Source organism: Marmota monax, unplaced genomic scaffold (assembly GCF_021218885.2).
Source record: "Marmota monax isolate L192 unplaced genomic scaffold, Marmota_monax_Labrador192_F-V1.1 WCK01_AAM20220418_F8-fsc00001, whole genome shotgun sequence".
Classification (NCBI taxonomy): domain Eukaryota; kingdom Metazoa; phylum Chordata; class Mammalia; order Rodentia; family Sciuridae; genus Marmota; species Marmota monax.
The window spans coordinates 14,042,501-14,067,170 of NW_026693777.1; the positions used below are offsets into that span (position 1 = coordinate 14,042,501).

General features: G+C 35.6%; 1 protein-coding gene across 1 annotated transcript in view; it reads right to left on the reverse strand.

The window, feature by feature from the left end:
- Nemf (nuclear export mediator factor) overlaps positions 1 to 21,236 on the reverse strand; it is a 47,317-nt gene extending 26,081 nt beyond the window's left edge. The window contains exons 1-15 of the mRNA XM_046461794.2: positions 21,085 to 21,236; positions 20,221 to 20,289; positions 19,983 to 20,085; positions 16,329 to 16,454; positions 11,524 to 11,672; positions 10,564 to 10,631; positions 9,617 to 9,703; positions 7,972 to 8,045; positions 7,282 to 7,352; positions 7,126 to 7,201; positions 6,586 to 6,648; positions 4,091 to 4,168; positions 3,784 to 3,992; positions 3,363 to 3,554; positions 2,948 to 3,011 (exon numbers count right to left, since the gene is read on the reverse strand). Coding sequence (XP_046317750.1) covers positions 2,948 to 3,011; positions 3,363 to 3,554; positions 3,784 to 3,992; positions 4,091 to 4,168; positions 6,586 to 6,648; positions 7,126 to 7,201; positions 7,282 to 7,352; positions 7,972 to 8,045; positions 9,617 to 9,703; positions 10,564 to 10,631; positions 11,524 to 11,672; positions 16,329 to 16,454; positions 19,983 to 20,085; positions 20,221 to 20,289; positions 21,085 to 21,143 — 1,488 coding nt within the window. The 5' untranslated portion in view covers positions 21,144 to 21,236. The remainder of the gene's footprint in view (positions 1 to 2,947; positions 3,012 to 3,362; positions 3,555 to 3,783; positions 3,993 to 4,090; positions 4,169 to 6,585; positions 6,649 to 7,125; positions 7,202 to 7,281; positions 7,353 to 7,971; positions 8,046 to 9,616; positions 9,704 to 10,563; positions 10,632 to 11,523; positions 11,673 to 16,328; positions 16,455 to 19,982; positions 20,086 to 20,220; positions 20,290 to 21,084) is intronic.
- Between the last annotated feature and the right edge of the window lie 3,434 nt (positions 21,237 to 24,670).

The following is a 24,670-nucleotide window of genomic DNA, read 5'->3' on the forward strand; positions in this document are numbered from 1 at the left end:
TTTTTTAAGTATTATTTTAGTTGTCAACAAGCCTTTATTTTATTTATTTATATGTAGTGCTGAGAATTGAACCCAGTGCCTCACACATGCTAGGCAAGTACTTTGCCACTGAGCCATAGCCCAGCCCTTGTTTTGTTTTTCTGAGACAGGGTCTCCCTAAGTTGCCCAGGCTAGCCTTGAACTTAGAATCCTCCTGCCTCAGCATCCTGAGTTTCTGTGGTTACAGACATGCCTCCATACCAGCTAAGAAATAGGGTTTTTTTTTTTTTCATAAACACATCCATTTTTATTAAGTATGCAAAAAAAATGCACATAAGATTATAGTAACTCAAACATTTTACTTACCAATGATTGGAAAATTTTTCCAATAGTTTTTAAAACTGGCATTTTCTACCCACTAACATATACATATCTGAAATTAATGAAGAACAAAAGATTTTTGCCTTAAATATTAAAATAACTTAAGTCAAAACTTGAACATATGCAAATATTAGCTCAAGGCATACAAATAAAGAACTACCTTGTTCACTTATCAGATTCCAAGTGCTATCATGTTGCTGGTTTTAAGTGGATACAATAGTGAACAAGATGGGAACAAAGCCCCCTCCCATACCCCACTGGAGTCTATGAAAAGAGGCACTATTAAACGAGTACTCATTCAAATAAACATATGATAAGTGCTTCTAAGAATGTTATCAAAGCATAACAAGGGAACCCAATTTATACTAGATTTTGATCAAAGAAGGTATCTCTGAGGAAATGGCATTGAAGCTGAAATCTAAAGGATCTATGAAGTTATCAGACTAAGAATAGGAAGAAGAGCCTTATCAACAGAAAGAAAAGACCAGCTAGTAGTGATCACAGGATAAAATATCATGAAATGAGATCAGAGAGCAGTAGATAGAGGCAGACTTCATGAAGGTTACTCATTTAACATACATTAAGGTTACTGTTCTATTCCAGACACTATTCCAGGGATTAGGATGCAGCAATCAATAAAACAGACAAAGATCCTACATTGCTGGGTATGGTGGCACAGGCTTGCAAATCCAGCTACTGTGGAGGCTTAGGCAGGAGGACTGTTAAGTTCAAGGACAACCTGGGCAACTTAGTGAGACCCTTTTTTTTTAAAGGGGGTAGGGGGTATATATAACCCAATGCAGAGTACTCCTAGATTCAATACCAGTACTGAGAGGAAAAATCCTACTTTTATGCAATCTACATTTCAGAGGAAAAACATAAGTATTCCAACAGATATGTCTGTTGGGAAGATTTTTTTTTTTTTTTTTTTTTTTATCGTGCTGGGGATTGAACCCAAGGCCTTGTGCATGCAAGACAAGTACTCTACCAACTGAGCTATCTCCCCAGCCCTATTGGGAAGACTTTTTTTAAAGAAGAAATCAACAAAGTAGAGATTCAGGGTGGTACTAATTTTATTAAGTGGTCAACAAAGTCTTCTCTGGTAAAGTCTCAATTTAAGGAGATAAGTGAATAAATAGAATGATCAAACCATGAAAATTTCAGGAAAGAGCATTCCAGGTAGAGAAAAGGAAATGCAAAGGCCCTTAGAGGACAATTTACCATGGCTTTAGGAATAGCTAAAATCACAATGTAGCCAGAAAGAATGTTTAAGAGGAAGAATACAAATGAAGAGGTCAGAGGAAAGCAGATCACACAGGCCCTTAAGGCCAAGAGAAGGGTTTTGAGTTATATAAAAATGGAAAAGAATAAAAAAATTTTAAGTAGAGGAGAGAATGGACTTCACTTGTGATTTAAAAGCATCACCAGGATTGCTATTGGAGAATAGGCTGTATTGGGAAAAAGGTAGGACACAAATCCAATTAAGAGACTAGTATTATAGTCCATATGAACACAGAAAATGAAAGGCTGACCCATGAAAAAAGAGATGTGTGAGGTTCTGGTTAATACTTTATAGTAAAATTGGGCTGGGGATGTGGCTCAAGTGGTAGCGCGCTTGCCTGGCATGCGTGAGGCCCGGGTTCGATCCTCAGCACCACATACAAACAAAGATGTTGTGTCCGCTGAAAACTAAAAAATAAATATTAAAAATTCTCTCTCTCTCTCTCTCTTAAAAAAAAAAAAAATCACCCTTTAAAAAAAAAAACAAAAAACTTTATAGTAAAAACCAAAAAGATCCACTGATAGGTTGGATATGATTTATGAGCAAAAAGCTCAGGACCTCTCCAACATCTGAGCAGAGAAGAATGGAGAGGAAAAGGTTTGAAAAAGAAAATAAATACTGGAAATACATTTAAAGCACCATTAAATTCAAAAAATCTTTCTGAATTAAAAAATCTCATTTAGGCAGGTGTGGTGGCACACACCTATAATCCCAATGGCTTAGGAGGCTGAGGCAGGAGGATTGTGAGTTCAAACCCAGGCTCAGCAACTTAGCAAGGCCCCAGGCAACTCAGTGAGACCCTGTCTCTATAAATAAAAATATAAAAAAGATATGCCCCTATTTCCCTTTTCATTATTCAAACAGAATTCAAAACATTTTTTTTCCTATGGCATAAAAGTAAAGTTTGGTAGAATAAATTCTTAAAGAGCAGAAATTACTAAACTCCTTTCTATTTTATTAATATATTACATTTTCTCAATATTATTGCCAATATTTTACAGGTATATGGCTCAGTGTTTAAGTACCTGGGTTCCACCCCCAGTCTCAAAAAAAAATTTTTTAATTTCATTTAAACAGAAATAATAGTTGGGCTGGGGATGTGGCTCAAGCGGTAGCACGCTCGTCTGGCATGCGTGCGGCCCGGGTTCGATCCTCAGCACCACATACAAACAAAGATGTTGTGTCTGCCAAAAACTGAAAAATAAATATTGAAATTCTCTCTAAAAAAAAAAAAAAAAAAAGAAATAATAGTTAAGGCTATTAAAGCAGGCGAAAACAGTTAACATTCACTCTAATATTAAATACCTTCTCAGCAGCTTCAACAGTTTTTTGTGTTTTCTTGGCAGCATATCTCTTGTGATCATAATACCTAGAAAAATATACCTCTTAATTTTAAGTAACATCTTTATTCTTTAGTTTTCTACTTATTTCTAATTTTACAGATTATTTAATCACAGAACAAAGCTGAATAATGCACCAAATTAAATTTTTAAAAAGGCATTTCCAGAGGGGGATAGGGTTTCCATAATGTGAGGGGCAACCAAGAAAATTTCAATACAGAGTATTTTCCAGCTTTCCATCTGTACACTAAAATAAAGTGTTAATACTGGGGCAAAGGGAGTATTTTCACCAAAACAATTGCTCTTTTAACATTCTTAATACTCTTAACTGACTTATTGCAGATAATATGTTACCTAAAATTTGTGTTCAAATGACTTACTTCTTGGCATTGGCATATGCTGATAAGCTGAGATCAACATCAACAAGCAATGGCTTATTTTTCTGAGGCTTCTGCAGCTGTTTGTTCTTTTGCTTTTTCTTTTTTCCTTTTGGTGGTTCAGTTTCATTTTTCTCAACACTGACATCACCATCAACATCGTCATCTTCCTCCTCTGATAATAAGTATGGATTTCTATTAAAAATATTCAATAGTATTTCACTAATGTCAATGACATCACTTTTTTATTTTCATTTTTTTTCCTCAATGAAATTATAAATGGCTTAAGTTTCATTACTTATTCTAGTGTAAATTAATTTTTTCTAAGAATAAATTTCGAAAGAAAAAAATTAAAATTTATTTAATTTATTTAAATAACAAAATAAAGATAAGCACTGACTACTTAACTAAGAACCAAACTTACCTTAGCAGCATTGTAACATGATTTGTTTGTAGTTTTAATTCTTTGATTGCACTTGCAACAGGGTCTCCTTGAGCTTGGGCTTCTTTCACGATTACCCCGATTTCTGTCCAATCTATCTGGTTGGCTAAAGCACTTCGAACTACCTGAATGGCTCTGTCAACTATCTGTAGGTTCATTTCTATGAGTTCTCCTTTCAGTTTGTCTATTTCCTTAAAAAATAAACCAAATACATATACTATAATGCCAGTTGAGGTTATCATTAAAAAAAAAAAAAAAAAAAAAAACATGAAAAAGATAAACACAATACCTGAGCCTGTTGAAGAGCTTCTAATCTGTTTTCGTGATCCTTTCGGACATTATCTAATTTCTTCAGTGCTTGTTTTTCCTTTTGGTGACAAAACATACTTAAAAATTAGATTTCTCCTACTTTATGGCACTTTCTCTTAACTCCTAAAATTCACTATTCTGGTCCCACCTCTGCCGCCTTAATGTCATTTAGCTAGCTCAAGTTCCCCTAGTCCATTTTTCCATCAGAAAATGTTCCATGCTCCAAAATTCCTTCTCTCCCTCTCCTCATATACCTCCTGTGCCCTACACAGGAAGGTGTTCTGATTAAAGGTTACATTAAATTATAAGATATGCCCTTTGTCATTATTCAAACAGAATTCAAAACATTCTTTTCCTATGACATAAAAGTAAAGTTTGGTAGAATAAATTCTTAAAGAGCAGAAATTACCAAACACCTTTTTATTTTATTGATACATTACATTTTCTCAATATTATTGCCAATATTTTACACAGCACTTTCCTCCTAAATTAGAAATACAAAGTTTTATGGTGGTTATCTGACCTTCTATATAGCATTTTATCATATCGAATTTACATTTCAAGGGGCTGGGGTTTTGGCTCAGTGGTAGAGTGCTCGCCTAGCATGTGTGAGGCTCTGGGTTCGATCCTCAGCACCACATATAAATAAATGAAATAAAAGTAGTGTGTCCAACTACAACTAAAAAAAAAAATAAACATTAAAAAAAAGAATTTACATTTCAAGGTTGACTTGGGGACAAATTTTCTAATAATATTAACAACACCAAAAATTAGGGAATATTAAAATGTGAGATGAAATACCAAAAAAGATTTACAAGAATACTATTAAAAGAACCCATGAAGATTACCAAAATAAATTAATGTTTGGGACCAGAAGTAGTTCAGATTTTAAGTTTCCTGGATTTTTTAATATTTGCATGGACTTTACCAGCTGTATAGCCCTAACACGAAAATATGAAATCTATATCTTCCTGAGCACTAATGACACTCAAAAAGTTTCAGATTTTTGGGCTGGGGTTGTGTTAAGTGGCAGAGCACTTGCCTTGTACAGGTGAGGCACTGGGTTTGATCCTCAGCACCACATAAAAATCAATAAGCGAATAAAATATTTTTTTAAAAAGTTTCAGATTTTAGAGCATTTCAGGTTTTCAGATTAGGGATGCTCAATTTGCAGTTTTTATTTTTAAATTTTTTTAATATTTATTTTTTAGTTTTAGGTGGACACAACATCTTTATTTTACATTTATGTGGTGCTAAGGATCGAACCCAGTGCCTCATACCAGCGAGCACTCTACTACTGAGCCACAATCCCAGCCCCTTATTTTTAATTTTTAATCTGAAGCCAGGCACAGTGGTACCTATCTGTAATCCAGCAACTCAGAGGCTGAGGCAGGAAGATCACAAGTTCAAGGTCAGCCTCAGCAACTTAGCAAGCCCTTAAGCAACGCAGTAAAAAGGGCTGTGGATGTAGCTCAGTGGTGAAGCTCTCTTGGGTTCAGTTCCCAGAACAACAAAAAAATTTTTTATTCTTTCAATCTGTATTTTTGATGCACATAAAAACATGGGTATCAATGTTACTGCTAAGCATTTGTTCGTTAGCCAAAGTACTATGTAGTAATTATGTAATCCATTTAATTACCTGCTTTGATATTGAACTTACTATTAACTATTTTTTTAAAACTAAACAGGAGGGGGTACATAACCTGAAATTTTTGCACATATATTTTAAGACTTGAATTTTTAAAAAATCAAGTCTCTTTAAAAAATCAAGTCTTTTCTAAATCAAGAATGACTATTATCAATTCTTGAAACGTTCTGCCAGCACATACTCTAAAAATATGGTCAGATGGGGCTAGGGTTATAGCTCAGTGGTAGAATGCTTGCCTGGCACATGTGAGGCACTGGATTCAATATTCAGCACCACATAAAAATAAATAAGTAAAATAAAGGTATTGTGTCCATCTACAACTAAAAACCAAAACCAAACAAACAAACAATAAAAAAACCATGGTCAAATGTGTTGGAAAAATATTGCATATTAAATCCTCCTCATGGAGTCACAATACACCGAAAATTAAAGGTCTAGCTTTAGCTGGGCCTGGTGGCACACACCTGTAATTCCAGCTATTTCAGAAGCTGAGGCAAAGGGATCCTAACTTTGTGGGCAGCCTTGGCACCTTATGGAGACTCTGTCTCAAAATTTAAAAAATAAAAAGGGATGTGGATATAGCTTAGTGATAGAGCACACCTTGGTTCGAAAGGAAAAAATTCTGAAGAAAATACAAGACCTAGTTTTATTAAAGTCCTAAAAAAAAAAAAAAAAAAGAGTTTATGACAAATAGGGAACAGTTGTAGCTTAGTGGTAGACTGTACAGCACGCAGGAAGCCCTGGGTACAATCCCTAGCACCAAAACACCAAATCAAACTAAACCAAAAAACAATGATAAATAAGTCATTAATTTAATAATACCATACCTGTTGTAAAGCTTTTAAATCAATTTTTTGACCTTCTATCTTCGAATAAAATTCATCCACGGCCTTATTAAGGAAACAAATACACACTAGCTATAAAAACAGTATGGTCTCTACTTTAAATGTACACAGAATTTCTCAAAGAACTTGACAACATTCCTACTCCATGTATTAATACATGTAGTTCATGTATTAAAGAGCTAAATTGTTCAAGTCTTTGGTCCTTCCCTTCAAATAAAGTGGCAACAATTGTTTCCAGGAACTGTATCTATGACTGTATTGATTTTTAATGCCCAGATTCATAGCAAAAAGAATATATTCGATTCTCAATCAAAGCAGGCTGGTATTAAGACCTCATATCATTTCAGTATTTCAAAGTGATAAGAATATGTTAAATTCTTAATCAAAGCAAGCTGATATTAACACCTCATATCATTTCAGTATTTCTGAGGAATATATGGACTTTTTCAGAAAAGTATTTGTGAAATAATATAAAGTGCTCAAGTTTTTTTTCTGATCAAAAAACAGAACTAGAAAACCCACCTTGTCAAATGATTCAAATTCTATATATGGACATTGTGAATGTTGAGAAAACAAGAAAGGATGAAATTCCTCATACCTGTAAAACATATTTATTATATCACATTCAAGAACATTAATAAAGATCCAAAGCAAGTTGATCCATGCCTACATGCTTACGTGAGTATATCTTCAACTGGTTTATCTACTTCCAGGCTTGGTTTTATTTCTCTTTTCTGAATGATATATCCCTACAAAAATCCAATAATAAAATTATTTCTATTAATCATTAGTACAGATTTTCTTTCCACGACTAACATTTTTATTAATTTTTGTAAGTAAATATGTACTATGATTAGAGAAGAAAAATACTTATAAAGTATGAGGTAATTTTAAAACTGTTTAAATATTACAGATATGTAAATCACCAAATTACGGGAATTGGAGATGTGGCTTAGTAGTAGAGTGCTTGCCTCGCATGAGTGAGGCCCTGGATTCAATTCTCAGCACCACAAAACAAAAACAATAATTCACAAATTCAACTTTTCTGGAGTACTTTACATAGTACTTTCTATAAAAGGAGAACAAATATTATAAATCCATACCAATTATAAAAACTTTCCTGGGACTGGAAGTATAGCTCAGTGGTATAGCATGTACTTAGCATGGTTTGAGGTTCTGGGTTGTTCAATCCTCAGCACCCAAAATAAACCACAACCAAGAGAAGAAAAATCTTACCCTGGAATAAGTATATCACAAATATCATTTTTAAAATATTAGAACAATAAAATATACGTATATTAATCCTTAAATGAACATTTAATTTCTAGAAAATCAAAATAAATGAAACATGGTATAAAATGGTGTTACCTTTCCACTGAAGTTGGATGTTGTTTTCATATATTCTTCTGCCTTCTGCAGACAAATGAGTACTTTTTCAATATCTAATGGAATAAAAAAAGAAAAATGAGTGCCAATCAAGTGTCAATTAACCAATTAACCATTAACAACTATGTAGAAAAGCAGAAAAGTATTTAAAAAATAATGTAAAGTGTTCAAGAAAATTAGGTATAGTTGTTTAATCAGTTTATATAAATAAGGTTATATCTTGGTCAGTCTTTTACAGAATAAGTCATCTTTCCCTCCATGATCTGAAAAGCACTTTATTCAAACTAATTTCCTATATATATTTGAGCATGTTTCTAGATTCTTTATTCTGACTATTCCTTCTCTAAAAAGTTACTGTTTAAGTCACTGTAACTTACTATTATATTTTAATCTGTGAAAAGGTTATACATACAGTAATAATAGTAACAAATCACTATTTTAGAGCTTTCTTACATGTTTTCACATGCTTTTGTTCCAGATGAGTATCAGATTCATTTTATTAAAACAAAACAAAAATACCTCTTTATTAGCATTTATATAATTAATAAAAATACCTTTATTATCATTTTGGAGGGGAGAATATACTGATTTAGTGTATTTCAGAAACTTAAACACTCAATTTACATTTTTAAACACAAATTATTCCTAAACCTTAAGAAATGATATACCTATAATATAAACAACAAGAATGATTTTTCAAATATTGCACAAGAAAAAAAATTACACAAGATAAAGTATAAGTTGAATTTTGTTAAATACCAAATCTTATATTTTCCTAATGTTTCCTCTATTTTACTTCTGAATCTGGCAGTTAAATTAGGTTCCCTAGGTAGTTACAAAAGCCTACTTCAATCATATGGCCACACCACAGAATTACAGAGATCCAAATATATGAATAATGCTGTTTCTAGAAGCACTGCATGTTCTAGGTTTTAAGGCTACTAAATTCATCTCTTTGAGACTCTAATTGTCCCAAGTTGAGCCAGTCCAAAATCTTAGGGGATAGAAAGAAAATATTCTAAAGTGAAAAGTTTTCAAGATTGAACTGGCTAGTAGGTAAGGTGCATACTTATAATCCAAGCTACTCAGGAAACTGAGACAAGAGGACATCATGTTTAAGGCCAGCCCAGGCAACTTAGCAGAAACATCTCAAAATAAAAAATAAAGGGCTGGGGAAGTAGCTCATTGGTAAAGTACCTCTGGCCTCAATCCCCAGTACCAGAGAAAAGACAAAAAAGTGTGAGATTGAATTGCAAATTACCAAGGATAAAGCTACACAGTGGAGAAGGACAGGAATACCCACATGCATATGACACTCATAAGTCAAAGTTTTTTAAGTCTAGAATTATCTATTCATTTATTACTTTATCAGAAATAACCTTCAAGGTTTTTTGTTTTTTTTTCAGTGATGAGGACTGACATGCTATGCAAGTGCTCTACCACTGAGCTATATTCTCAATTCAAATTTTCAGTTTTTAAAAAAGGATATAAATGGGGGATGAGGGTGTGGCTAAGTGGTAAGGTGCTTGCCTAGCATGTGCAAGACCTGGATTCAGTTCTCAGTACTGGGGGTAGGAGGGGACAGATGAAAATGGACAAAACTTCAAAACTTGTACCATGCACATACCTTTACTTTCAAGTTTTTCATCCACTTTGACGTTGCCAGAGAATCCATTTTCTATAAGACAGTGCTCAATGAGAGCTGGCCCATAGGCTATAAAAGCAGAGAGAACTATTTTTACTATTTTCTTATAAAATTAAATAAAAAATGTAGTACAAATTTACATCCAAATAAGAATGATCTAATCAATAAAAGAAGCCAATGAAAATAATAGTGAATGTACTTATTTTGAAGTATGATCCAAAATAACAATGAAGTATCACAAGAATTTAAAATTATAATAAACTTAGAGAAATCAGGTTAAGTTATAGGACTATAATAGTATTTAGCCACATATGAAATGATTACAAACTATGACCAGGGGGATTATCACTGGAATGCAAGGTTGGTTTAGCATCTAAAAACTGGTTTAATGTCCACATTAAAAATCAGGCAACAGGGGCTGGGATTGTGGCTCAGTGCTAGAGCACTTGCCTATGATGCATGGGGCACTGGGTTCGATCCTCAGCACCACATAAATGTAAAATAGAGATATTGTGTCCACCTAAAACTAAAAAATAAATATTAAAAAAAAAAAATCAGGCAATAGCTGGGCATGGTGGCAGACAACTGTAATTCCAGTGACTCGGGAAGCCGGGGCAGGAAGGTTGCAAGTTCAAGGCCAGCCTCAGCAACTTAGTGAGACCCTCAGCAACTAAGCAACACCCTGTCTCAAAAAAAAGAAAGAACTGGGAATGTATCTCGGTGGCAAAGCACCCCTGGGTTCAATTCCCAGTACTGGAAAGAAAAAAAAATCTTTAAAAATAAAACAGATCATTATTAAAAGATAATTTTTAAAAAATCATTTTAAACTCCTTGTTCATATTTTAAACCAGAACCATAAAAAATTTAGATATAGTCCTGAAAATCACATTATCTTACAAACATTTCATTGCTATTATAGGATTACTCACGAAGTAATGGGTTAAGAATTCTCTTCAGTAGTTCTCCTTTAGGTGCACTGGCTATTACTTCAGTCAATCTGTGAAACAAATTGATACAACTCTTACTGTCTTATATTAAAAAAAATTATAGCCTTGTTCACATTCACACTGCTTTCACCTGCATCAATTGACCTAATCTTTATAATACTCTGCAATTAATAGAAATTAGTTCTCTTGTAAGTGAGGAAATGAGTTCATAAAAGTAGTTTATCTCAATCGGCAGCCTGGCAGTTGAACCCAGGTTTTCTAAGAGAAATCAACTAAGACACACTCCTTATCATCAATTTGCCCACATATGTGTCATGAAAGAGACATTTTTATATGTCAAATGTCCTTTGTAAATCATCATGCTGTATCTTAATATCTAAAATGGCTTTACCTAATTAATTTAATAAAAACTCTTAAGGATCCTGTGGATCAGTGTGATCACCAGATAAGCATTATCTGAGAACTTGTTAGAAATGCAGATTCCTGAGCCTTACATGAGGAATTAGCAAAATGGAGCAATCTATGTTATAACAAGCCTTTCAGGAGATTCTGATGCTTGCTACACTTTGAGGACCACTACCGTAGACTATTTGTCAGCAAAAGCCTTCAAGCCAGAAAAGTACAACTATAATCACCTTATACCACCTTAGTTCCCTTTTTCCTAAGTAAAACAAAAATTCTCTCTTTGCATTCTGCCCAGGATGTCCATCTGCCTTCTCACAGAACAAGAGTTGTCCCCACTCTTTACCAAGAAATCATAAGTATCTGAAGTAACCCAAAACTTAGTTTAAAAAGACATGTATTTGTAGTTCAAGTAGTCCAAATTTAGTTGTTATCCAAGTAAACAAAGTATTTTTTATCTGACAGTTTTTCATATTCTGAAATATAACTATTTTTATCTTTTAATACAATATGAAATGAGTTTAAAACAAAAGATGTTACCTTTCCAAAGTAAGCAAAGGTTCAGCAGCTCTAGCATGATCAACTGGATAGCGTTCACGAACAGCAAATTTAACATCATCTGCCTCATCAGTTCGAAACCTTAGAATATTTAAAATTAGGTACTCATAATCTGTAAGAACAATGTTCCCCTGCAATAGAGTAAAATATAATTTAATGCTTTTTCAAAATAGTCATGAAACTTCTTAAAAAGGATGTAGTCTCTTAACAACCTTATTGAGGTTACAAAAATGAAGTTATAAAACAAAATACACCAAAGTCACATCTAAACAATCCTCCTTGAACCTGCCCAGCAGACTGTGAAACAAGATAAACAAATTCTAAAGACCCAAGTTTGAAACAGTGAAGGTATCTAGAGCAACATCAAATTCACTGTCTGACGCTATTACAGAAGTACTAGCAGAAGCACAATCATTTATTAACACCTTGACAACTACTAGGGGACCTCATGTTTATATTTGCATGAGCCAGGATATAAGTACTGACTTATTAAGAAAAATAAAATATATATTTTAAATATTTATTTATTTATTTATTTTTAGTTCTCTGCGGACACAACATCTTTGTTTGTATGTGGTGCTGAGGATCGAACCCGGGCCGCACCCATGCCAGGCGAGCACGCTATCACTTGAGCCACATCCCCAGCCCCTAAAATATATATTTTAGAAGCCAAGCAAAGAGCTATTATACTTTCACCTACAATTCGTCTTTTAATAACAACAGTTATGTGGTCTAATGTACCCTAATGAATTAACTCAATAAACCCAAAGCTACATGCTTAAAGATGTTCACTGAAATTTATTTATAATAGAGGGGGAAAAAAAAGAAGAAATAGTCTACGTGTAAACATCTGGGAAATTATTGTGTTTGTTTTGTTTTGTTGGTACTGAGGTTTAAACTCAGGGTTTGTGCATGCAAGGAAAGCACTGTACCGAGCTATATCCCCAGCCCCAGAAATTGCTAATTATGATAGATCAATTTAACAATAGTAAAATGTTATTACCTTATGAAGACTATGTTAAAAAAAAAATTTTAATATTTAAATGTATATTTGAATGTGTAAAAAGAAGTAGTAGTAAGACATGGGCTGGATGGGCTGGATATGTAGTTCAGTGACACAGTGACACTTGCCTAATATGTACAAGGTTCAGAATTCAGTCCCCAGCACCACAGAAAGAAAAAAAAAAAGTCAGCAAAACACACAAAAAATTCTGTGGAAGGAGAAGGTATATGTAGGCAAAATGAAATTATTTACTAAAGATTTACAATTAAAGACTTAATTTCAACAAATGAATTATAGCTGGGCATGGTGACATACACCTGTAATCCCAGCAGCTTGGGAGGCTAAGGCAGGAGGATGGCAAATTCAAAGCCAGCCTCAGCAACTTAGTGAGACCCTGTCTCAAAATAAAAAATGAAAAAGGACTGGAGATGTGGCTCAGTGGTAGAGCACCCTTGGATACAATCCTCAGTCCCTATACCCCCGAAAAATCCATGAAATTATTAGGGCTAGGGACAGTGGTAGAGCACTTGCCTACTAGTATCCTAGCATGCATGAGGACCTGAGTTCAATACCTAGCACAGTCAAAAACAAAACCAAACAAACTAATGAAGTTTAGAATTAAAATTTAATGTTACTATATAACCTTTTTGGTAAAAAAGGGAGGACTTAATGAAGATAAAACTTCTCCCAAAATACAACCTTACAAATTTATTAGAGTGAAAATAAATTTAAATTTTAAACATTAATTTTAACTTAAAGAATATAAAATTAACTGGAGCCTGGGGGTAATGCCACATGCTTGTAATCCCAGTGGCTAGGGAGGCTGAGGTAGGAGGATTGCAAGTTCAAAGCCAGCCTCAGCAACTCAGCAAGGCCCTAAGCAACTCAGCAAGATTCTGTTTCTAAATAAAGTATAAAAAATGGGGGGCTGGGGTTGTGGCTCACTGGTAGAGCGCTTGCATCACATGTGTGAGGCACTGGGTTCAATTCTCAGCACCACATATAAGTAAATGAATAAAATAAAGGTCCATCAACAAGTAAAAAAAAAAAATTTTTTTTAAATGGCTGGGGCTGGTAATGGTGGCACATGCCTGGAATCACAGCGATTTGGGAGGCTGAGATAGGAGGATCACAAGTTCAAAGCCAGCCTCAGCAACTCAGCAAGACTCTATCTCTAATAAAATATAAAAATAAAAAGGGCTGCAGATGTGGCTTGGTAGTAAAGCATCCCTAGGTTCAATCCCTGGTATTTAAAAAAAAAAAAAAGGGGGGGGGGGGGTAAGGATGTTGCTCAGTGGTTAAGCACCCTTGGTTCAATCCTCAGTACCAAAAAAAAAAAAAAAAGCATAGAGCCTGCAACATAAAAGGTATTCAAAATTTGATTTCTTTGATCAAATTATACAGTTATCAGGAACATCTAAAGGATTCCAATAAGGAAGATTATGTCCCTGAAAGGGTTTTCCTTAATGCAAAGTTTCCTAAAAGTACTTCATAACATGGGTTTCCTTACCTTCTATTAAAAACAATTCTGTGATCAAGTAAGTTTTGGAAATTCTACTTAACACTTCCTTCTGTAAGAAATGTACCCATCGCATTATCATATTAAAAGGACTAATAAGTACTAAAGTGAAAAAAATTTAATCTTACTTTATTCTCAGGGTTCCTCAAACTTTCATGCCTATTGAACCCATTTTTCTAGACACCCCTATTATCTTACAGGATACAGTATCCAAGGAACATAGTTTGGGAAATACTGCACTTGATTCTGATATACTTAATAAGCCACTTTCTGGTCTTGTTTCCCAGAGTCTTTCCTATTGCTAACTTAATAAACCTACTTTTTTTTTTTTTTGGTACTGTGAATTGAACCAGGGGTGCTTAACCACTGAGCCACCTCTAGCCCTTTTTATTTTTTATTTTGAGACAGGCTGTCACTAAGTTGCTGAGGCTAGCTTTAAACTTGGCAATCTTTCTGCTTCAGCCTCCCAAATTACTGGGATTAAAGGCATGTGCCACTGCATCTGGCCTAAATATACTTTCTTAAATGTGTGAGTAGCAATAAGCTTTCCTCAAAGTCTGACCAACTCTAGAAGCACCACACATCAAAACTTCAGGCATGCCAGGCATGGTGGCACACACCTCTAATTCCAGCAACTCATGAGGCTGAGGCAGGAGGACTACAAGTTCAAGGCAGGCTTCAGCAATTTAGCAAGGCCCTAAACAATTTAAGAAGACCTTGTTTCAAAATAAAAAGGGATGCTGTGATGTCCCTCACCACACTACATCCTCAGTCCTTTAATTGTGTGTCGGGGGGCTCCATGAACAGGAGCTGAGTACAACTCTTAGTCTTGAGCGACTGAGGTGTAGAACTGGCTTCTGCTCACAGCGCAAAAGCAGATGGACCTCACCTTCACTTGGCAAGGAATTATACAGCTCTGGGAGTGAGCCTCACCACCCTGAAACCCAATCCCTTGCCTCATCTGGGTGGAACTTTCTCAAGTGTCTTCCCCTCAATAAATAGGATGGTTTCAGGTGTGCTCTCTCTCTTTCTAACAGACCCTTAAGTTAGAGAGCCATCCCTGATTCCTGCAAGCAAAAGGTAAAAATAAATAAATAAATAAATAAATAAATAAATAAATAAATAAATAAAAAGGGATGGGAATGTAGCTCAATAGTTAAGTGTCCCTGGGTTCCATCCTTAGTACCAAAAAAAAAAAAAATTCCAGGCACACAATCTCAAAGATCAAATGCTATTCCTTTTTTTTTTTTTTTTTTTTAAGTTGTAGATGGATACAATACTTTTATTCTATTTATTTTACTTGGTGCTGAGGATTAAACCAAGTGCTTCACACGTAACAAGAAAGCACTCTACCACTGAGCTACAACCCCAGCTCTCAGGATCAATTCTTAAGCATCAACCAACATACCTCTCACAGATACCACAATGACTATGGAAAAATCCCAAGCACATTCTCTCATATATAAACCCTTAAAAACTATTCCAAAATCATCACTAATTGGACCTTTGCAACCCAGACAGTATGCATCCTACTGCTCAGAGCCTTCAAATGGAAAGGCCCTAAATACAACTGGGTATCCTGGAACAGAAAAACTATTAGAATGAAGAAACAATATTATGTACCTATGTTAATTTCTTAGTTGTGACAAATATTCTATAAGATATTAACATTCACAGAAGCTAGGTGAAAGGTTACAGGAACTTTTTGTGTTTACAACTTTTCTATAAGTAAAATTATTTAAATAAATAGATTCTTTTAGGGCAGTGGCAGAGCACTTGCCTAGCATGTGTGAGGCACTGGGTTTAATCCTTAGCACCACATAAAAATAAACAAAATAAAGGCATTCTGTCCATCTACAACTACAAAATCAATCAATCAATCAATTAATCAACCTACCTTAGATTACTATTATTAGTACTACTACTACTACTACTGACTACACAAATGCATACTATGGAAAAAATGTTTACATATAATTATTATGGCATTTATGATGATTATATAATGGGTATTTTTTTGAAGGATAATTTAATTTTTTCATCATATAACCATCATAAAATGCTCATTTAAATAGTTTTGTTGAATTAAGAGAAAGAGAATACCAAGTATTAGCAAAAATATGGAGCTAACAAAACTCAACATATCAGTGAAAATAACATTGTGTGGAACATAATGAATACCTCAAATATTGAATAAAAGGCAGATCCCAAAATGAATAGAATATAGATTCTATTCCTTTACCCCATCCCTCAAATTTTACTTACCCTATCATAGAGTTCAATGATTAAATGATAAGCAGCTTCATCACTTCCAAATTGAAAATCTACAATTCTATCCACACCAAGCTGTTTTGCACTGACTAACCTCCGACTCTTCAAATGTTTTCGGCACTAGCAAGAAACAGGAAAAAAAGGAATTTATGAGGTAAAAGTAAATTTCTGTTTGGTACTGGTTCTTTTCATTACCATCAGGAATAATATTTAAATGGTAGTAAAACAGTGTAGTCATAAAACAAAAGTTTGTTGATGACAAAGGAAAAAATTCAAGACAACCAACTGCTAATTCTGAAATTGCATTTTATATTCAAAATTTTAAAATAACAGACCTATAGCAAAATATGCTTTGCTCATATAGCACTGGCAAATAAATACCTTGATATGACTTCACTCAAAGACATAACTTTTTTTTTTTTTGGTGCTGCATGTCAAACTCAGGGCCTCTAACACTCTGCAGATACTCTACCACTGAGCTAGATTCCCAACCTCTTCATGTTTTTAAAGTCTTTTCCTATGCCAATCTGTTAAGTATCTAAATTTCTTTTTGTGTGCTTCACTGTTTTCCAATTTTTTTCCCACTGATCTTCTACTTTAAATATGAAATATAGATCATGAATTTATGGTACACTGAAAATTTAATCCCCCTACTTATATCCATTTATCTTCTATTCAACCTTTTGATTAATCTATTTCATATCCAAATATACTAATTCCCATTCTTTATCAAATGCAATTTCTTCTATCCCTAGCCATAAGGTTCTTTTTCTTATTGACAATTAAAATGAAATTAGCAAGATCCAGTCAAAAGAAAAGAAAGGAAGAAAAAGACAGACAAGGTTAAAATGAAAAGTCATCCTAGAAAGGACAGCAGTTTACACCATGGAAAGGTGAAATAGAGATTCTTGATCATGGTAAATACAAATAGTTATATATTACATTCATAAAACTTGTTTTTTTTGTTTTTTTGGTTGTTGTTGGTTTTTTTTTTTTTTTTTTTTTTTTGGTAGTACTGTGGATTGAACCCAAGGGCAATTTACCATTGAGTCACATCCTTGTCCTTTTTATTCTTTGAGACAGGATCTTGCTAAATTGTCTCAGTCTCCCAAATTGCTGGAATTACAGGTGGGCACAATTATGCCCAGCTCCAAAGCTTGTTTTCTTTCCCTACAACAGCATAGTGAAAACAATCTTCTCCTCACTGCCAAAGAAGTATAGTTGGCAACCACAAATATAAGAACCAGGAACAATCATTGTGATTTACCACATACTAGGCCTGACCCTGCCTATGCCAAACAACAGTTAACAGCTCTTTATTTATAAAGTGTTAAACACTGTCTGCTCCATTGGAGAAAATCTTTCAACACATTTAAATTGACAAACACATCAAAATCAGAATTCTAAGGAAGTTTTTTTTTCCTCGTCGTTTCAAGAGTGCCTGGCCCTTATGAATGTGGCCTGATTTGGAAATGTTCCCATGATCTACTGTCATCTCTTTAACTGTCCTGTTAACTCATCAGTAAAACTGATAATATTCGTTCCTTATATTCCACTGTGTTGCTAAGCAACTTAGATAAAATACATATTTATCTATGTTAAAAAGTACTATATAAATTCAAAGAGTCAACCAAGGGTGGCACATGCCTACAATCCCAGTATCCAAGCACCTTGGACTTGGAAGGCTGAGGCAGAAGGATCTCAAGTTTGAGGCCAGCCTGAGAATGTAGTGAGATGATGTTTCAAAATGAAATAAAAAGGGTTGGGGATGTAGCTCAGAAGTATCACTGTTATCAAGGACAGCTCCAAACACCCACTTTGGGTTAGTATCAAGTAAACTAAATGTCAATAGCTGGGCCTGCTGGTACATGTCTTTAATTCCAGAGACTTGGGAGACTGCGTCAGGAAAATTAAAAGTTGTAGGCCAGCAACTCAGTGAAACCTTGTCTCAAAAATAAAATAAAAAAGGGCTGAGGATGTAGCTGGTACTGGGGTTCCATCCCCAGTACCCCCCATAAATAAATAAATACATAAAATAAACTTTAATAATTTAATAACTTTGTGAAAGCTCTTATAAAATGGGAAACACCTAATCTTTAATGAAAAACAGATTCTAAATTGCTGGGGGTAAAGTTCTTCTCTATAGTCTCTACTGAAATAATACAATGCCATAACAAATTTCTAAAGAACAGGGGAGAAGAAGGAAATTAACACATATGCAACTCTAATACGTGTCAAGCATTGTGTTAGATACTTTACCTGTTACTTCAATTAATTCTCATCAATAACTCTGAGGGAGTTACTAACCACATTTTACACTTAAATAAACTAAGTTCTGAAAGGTTAAATAAGTTTTACAGGTTAAAAAAATATTTAGTGGCAAATTAATTAATTCAAGTTTAGGTATATCTAACTCAAAAGTCAGTCTTCTATATATCACATGAATTTTTAATATATAGTTGTATCATGGGTAATATATAGTTGTATCATGGCTGTGTATGCCTGTAATCAATCCTAGCTACTTGGTAAGCTTAGGCAGGAGAATCACAAGTTTCAGGTCAGTCTGGGCAATTTGGCAAGACCCTGTTCCAAAATAAAATAAAGAGTAAGGGTGTAGCTTAGTGCCTGCATAGCATGTGCAACGGTTCAATCCATAATGCTCCCCATCTTCCCCCCACATACACAAAAAGGATCACATGCCCACAAACATAAAAATCTCAATTTTAATACTAAAAACAAAAACAAAAAGAGAAGTGAAAAATAACAAGATTTAATGACTTGGTAACTTTTTTTTTTTAATTTTTAGTTGTAGATGGACATGACACCTTTGTTTATTTATTTTTATGTGGTGCTAGGGATCAAACCCAGTGCCTCACACATGCTAAGCGAGTGCTAGGTGAATGCTCTACCACTAAGCCACAACCCCAGCACCTTGATAACATATTAATATCATTAAGTATTCTAGCAAAATACAGATCAGGAAGAGGGATACAGTCCACAAAGGTGAGCTCTAGGTGATAAGACTAGGGGGGAAAAACGGGGAGGGGCTGATCATAGAAAGCCAACAATGTCAGGATACTGAGTATGAATTCAGAAATTAGAGCATCATATCAGGTGAGATAACTAATGAAAATGTTTAGTGTGCTACAGCGGTAGGCACCTGTAATCCAGCAGTTTAGGAGGCTGAGACGGGAGAATGGCAAGTTCAAAGCCAGTCTCAGCAAGTCAAGGCACTAAGCAACTGAATGAGATCCTGTCTCTAAATAAAATACAAAATAGGGCTGGGGATGTGGCTCAGTAGTTGAGTGCCCCTGACTTCAATCTTAATACCCTCCTAAAATAAGAAAATTAATGTTGTCTAAGATAATTGTTTTGAAGGAGAGAAGAGGAGTACAGTTAAGGGGCTATACAGTTGGTTGGGATAAAGACTGAACTGGAACTTGATTGTGGAAACAGAAAAAAGACTTGCAAGATAACAGGGAGAAGTCAATAAACACCTACTTTGTTCATCCCATTACCTATTAACTATTCCCTCTACCTTTATCTGTGTTTTATTCATAACAGCATAGAAAACCCAAACAGTTTAAAAACTCAATTATTAGTTATCAAGTCCTTAAAATTTAGCTCCCAACATAACTTAAAATTTACCTTCATGGCAAAACTAGATGGCATCATATTCTTTGGCCATTCAAATTCTGTTGTGTGAATCCGTATGCCAGATTCAAGTAAAAGCGTTGCTTTAAAATCTGGTCTATAGAAGAAAAAAAGTCAAATTTTTAAGGGAATTTGCCAAAGTTTACTCTATAAAACAGATTTAAAATGTGGATAAGACAATCAAAAATCTCATAATTACCAAAGAGAAAACAAACCTATAAAATTTTCTTACTTTTGAAGACGAATAAGATATGTCTTATTATCCACATCATAAACATTGTTTACTCTCATTCCTAGCAAGCTGAAAAGACAAAAGAAACATGTAACAAAACACACTATTGTTTGAAACATAAAACTACACACAGTTTAATTAAACCTGCAAAACAGGAATTCTTCAGCTTTAACAAAGTGGGAGTCCAGAGACCATTAAGGCATTCTGTCCGAAACTTAAAGCGTAACCACTTAAGCACAGAAGTGGTCTGTCAGCCCTGGGAACACCATAAAATGCCTCGCGTCTTTGAAACAACTCACTCCTTTGGGGCGGGGGGTATAGTAAAATGTAACCAATTTATGACAAAAAGAGGAAAAAGACAAACGAGGCCCCCGGAAGTATGACAAAGGTCACACAGATGAATAATACGAAACAAGACCGGAATCCAGGTCTCAGTCCACATCTGCCAATGCCAGTTGAAACAGCAAGGTTAGCTTTCTCTGGCGTGAGGGCTGTTGAGGAAACCAGGCCTCCAGTCTGGAAACCAAAACCAGAGGACCAACTGGCGTCTCCGGTTATTCCAAACATTTGCTGCCAGACCAGGGTCGACAAGGCGAGAGCGCCGCAATAGCGGGTAAAGAGACCCGGCGGGACAAAACAGGGCGCAGAGGGCTGGGGAAGGGGTCCTCGGTCCCTGGGGCCTCCCGGGTATCCTGAGGGCAGCAGCAAAGACGCCACGCACTAGCCCACCTGGGCCTAACCAGGTCCACAGAACAGACTGGAAGGCAATAAGGGGACACATCAGGCTGGTCTTGTTTTCAACGTGGGGCCCCTGATCTGCTTCCTGCAGTTCTAGCAGGAGCCTAGCCACCTACAGGACCGTACCTAGCATTCAGCTCCGCCAATACGGCACGGAGGTCAATCGTGCTAAAGCGCGTCTTCATGGCGAGGCGTTGAATGTCGCTACCGCAGTTTTCTCCGCTGCCAGCCTGACTCGACGCCGCTACTCTTCCGCGCAGGCGCACTTGAAGGAGACCTACGGTCGCCCTGAAGACCCAATATTCATTGAAGGGAACCCGTTTGCGTATTTGTCTGAAGAATTCAACTATTAAATTACAATCGACTCGCTTTTTGTTACATCAAAACAATTCGAAATAAATAGATACAAACTGTTCTCATAAATCTGCATCCCTTCCTCGAACATTTACGGGCCACTCTGGTTACCCTGTTTTGGAACTCAATCCAGCCTCCATAGTGACTCCTGCTGGTCATAACAATTTTTAAGGGGAATATCGGGAGAATTTCCCCCGGTAGACGATAGGGCTCAGTATAGAAAAGCAATGACCCTGGATTACTTAAACGTGTCGAATTTGTAAATGTACGGAAGCCGAACTGTTTCATTTGTCCTAAGATTGTCTTCCACGATCGAGGAGAAGCCTGAAAGAGAAGTTACTATTTTCATGGGTACTGCTCTCCGAAAGAGCATTCTGCCTCATCCAATCCTGGTCTCGGTATCCCCGAGACTCAGTGTAGAATCTGGTATACAACTGGGGCTTCATGAATTCTCGTTACCCTGAATAGTCAAGTGTTTCACTAGATAATGATGAAACCTAAAAATAAATGATAAACCTAAAAATAAGATTTCTCACTTAGTGGGGCATGGAGGATGAGACAATGTGTGAAATTAATAGTCATGCAAAAAAATATATAAATAGGCAAGTTTTGGTTGTCTTAGGGTAAATTCATGGGAAGAAAGACCACTTTAATTGAGAACTCAAAAGACCCGGGTCTCACTATGTTGCCTAAGTTGAGCCACAGTATCTATTGACCACTGCAATCCCGCTGTTGATCAGCACGGGAGTTTTTATTTATTTTGTTCCTGGTGATTGAACTTAACCACTGAACCACATCCCCAGCCCATTTGATTTCCCTGCACCCCGCCCCCAGACAGGGTTTCCCTAAATTGCTCAGGGTCTCTCTAAGTTGCTGAGGCTGGCTTTGAACTTGCAATCCTCCTGCTCCAGAGTGGCTGGGTTACAGGTGTTTCTGACTTGCGACGGTTTACCTCCTTAGGCAACCCGAAGGCCCCCAGCTCCTGGGCGGTCACCATGCATAGCGCCCAACTCCTGGGGTCAAAAGATACCTCTGCCCTAGCCTCCAGGCATAGAGCAGAAAGCGCCTGAGCTGAGTTTGAGGGCCACACATCTCCGCAACTAGACTCTCTACCCATAGAAAGCGACCCTTAAGAAGAAAGGGCGTGGTATAGATTCAGAATAACCCAAGAATTATAGATGCAAAAGGGGCTACAGTACATATGGCACAACATAACTTTGTCATATGGCACAACATAACTTTGTCATATGGCACAGTAAAACAAACAGAATAGCTCACAATTTGTAATAAACCTTTGGAAGGTTTAAGAAAGATGAAGCCGAGATGATCCCAGTTCAAAGTGCCAAATTGAGAGGACTAATTGTACATAAAAGATACTAAGTTTACCAAGTTTGTTGGCCTGAAGTCCTTCCCAAACAAAAAGCTTTTTTCTTTTGGAAATAAAAGCGCCCATGAAAGACTCCATGTTAAAAGAGACAACACTCATGTGCTTCTTTAAAAATAAAAACTGGGATTGGGATGTAGCTCAGTACCCCACTGCCCACCCCCCCAAAAATGAAGCACCTTATTACAAAACTCTCACCTTAGGACCCAAGACAGTAAGACAGATGTAAGATATCTGTTTAAGTTTTACATGGGAAAATCGACAATTGACAATTTACACGGGACATTGTTTATTGCTTTCATGTCTGTCAAGAAAAATTGGCATTAGAAGGTATGTGCAAGACTGTCTATAAGAGTAGAACAAGATAAATGTAAAGATCACAAGAAAACTTCATTATTTAGTACTAAATTGCATTGTTTCTATTTTTTATTCATTTCTCAGAAAATTCTGAATCAAAGATGCTTGAGGATTTGTGGGTAAATGAAAAGCTAACAGGAGATAGGCATGTCATCTTCAAATTTTCAAAGTGAATAGTTACTTGACCCAAAAAAAATTTGGAGGAAATTATTAATAGACCAGTTATAGGCACTGAGAGCTGTGATTCTCACACTTAAGTGTTCATTCAAAAATTCCTGGTATCATACCCAGAGTTTCTGATTCCTTAACTTTGGCTCAGAGTATGTGCATTTTCAACTGTGAAGATGAAAGGAACTTGTGACCTACAGGTATAAATACTATGAGTATTTATATGCTCTTGGAGATTCACTAACCTCTAGACAATCAAATAAAGACCACTGGGGTTTTTTCATAAAAAACAAGACATTTATTATTCTCACTTTCTACTCAACTTAGGGAAATGTTCACTGCCTATTCTCAGATGTTTTCATAATTGAGGTGAGTTCCATAACATACAATTCACCATCTTACCCATTTTAAAATGTACAATTCAGAAACTATTGAAATATTCATAGTGTTGTTAAATTGCCTCCATTATCTAGTTCCATAAAATTGAGGTGGATTTTTTTCCCCTGGGAAAAAACAGAGAACACCTTTTGGAATAAACCTAATGCAACAATTCATTCCAGAAAGGATTGCAGATATTAGCGTCATGAAAGCTGCCTAGAGCTTTGAGTCCCTATGTAGCCAACTGCAACCTAACTTAGTATGTGAACAAACTGAAAGTCTAAGAATATATTTTTATAACAAATAGCTGTCTCAGCCAGTCCTAGTAGCTGAGCTCCAGTCAGTTACCAGCTGCTAACTCATCAGACTGTGTTCAAATAAGGAAAACACAGCTGTATCTGCACCTCACTTTCCTTTTCTGATGAATACTTCCTGCCCCCATCCCAGAGTTCTCTGAACCTCTTCTAGTTCCGAGTGCTGCATAATTCATGAATCATTCTTTGCTAAATTACTCCCTGATCAATTTAATTAGTCTAATGTTTTTCTTTTAATAATTCTAGTATTAACAGTAAACAAATTTAGACTAAAGAACAAAAACAAAAAGTAAGGTTTTGAACAAAGTGTTTTTTAAAAATTCAGTGAAATCTGTACTCAAAAAGATAAATGAGTCAAAAACATTCCTATGAGTATTTATATGCTCTTGGCATGGGTGAGACCCTTTAAAAAAAAAGGGGGGGGGGAAAGGATCAGATTAACAGATCTGAATACATAAAACTTTGAAGTAGATGAATATCTTAGCTTGTATTCCTTTGCTATAAAAAAATACCTGAGGGTAGACAATGTATAAAGAAAGCAAGTTTATTTAGCTTAAAGTTTTGGAGGTCGAAAGTCCAAGATCTGTTTGACTGTTGATGAGAGCCTTCTGTCTATATCATAACATAGTAGATAGACTCAGCAGGAGCACATTGGAAAGGGAGAGGACAGTCATATGGCAAGGAAACAACAGAGATTCAGGTCTTGTTCTTTTCATAACAATTTTCTTTCACTAAACTAACTGGGTCCCGCAATAAC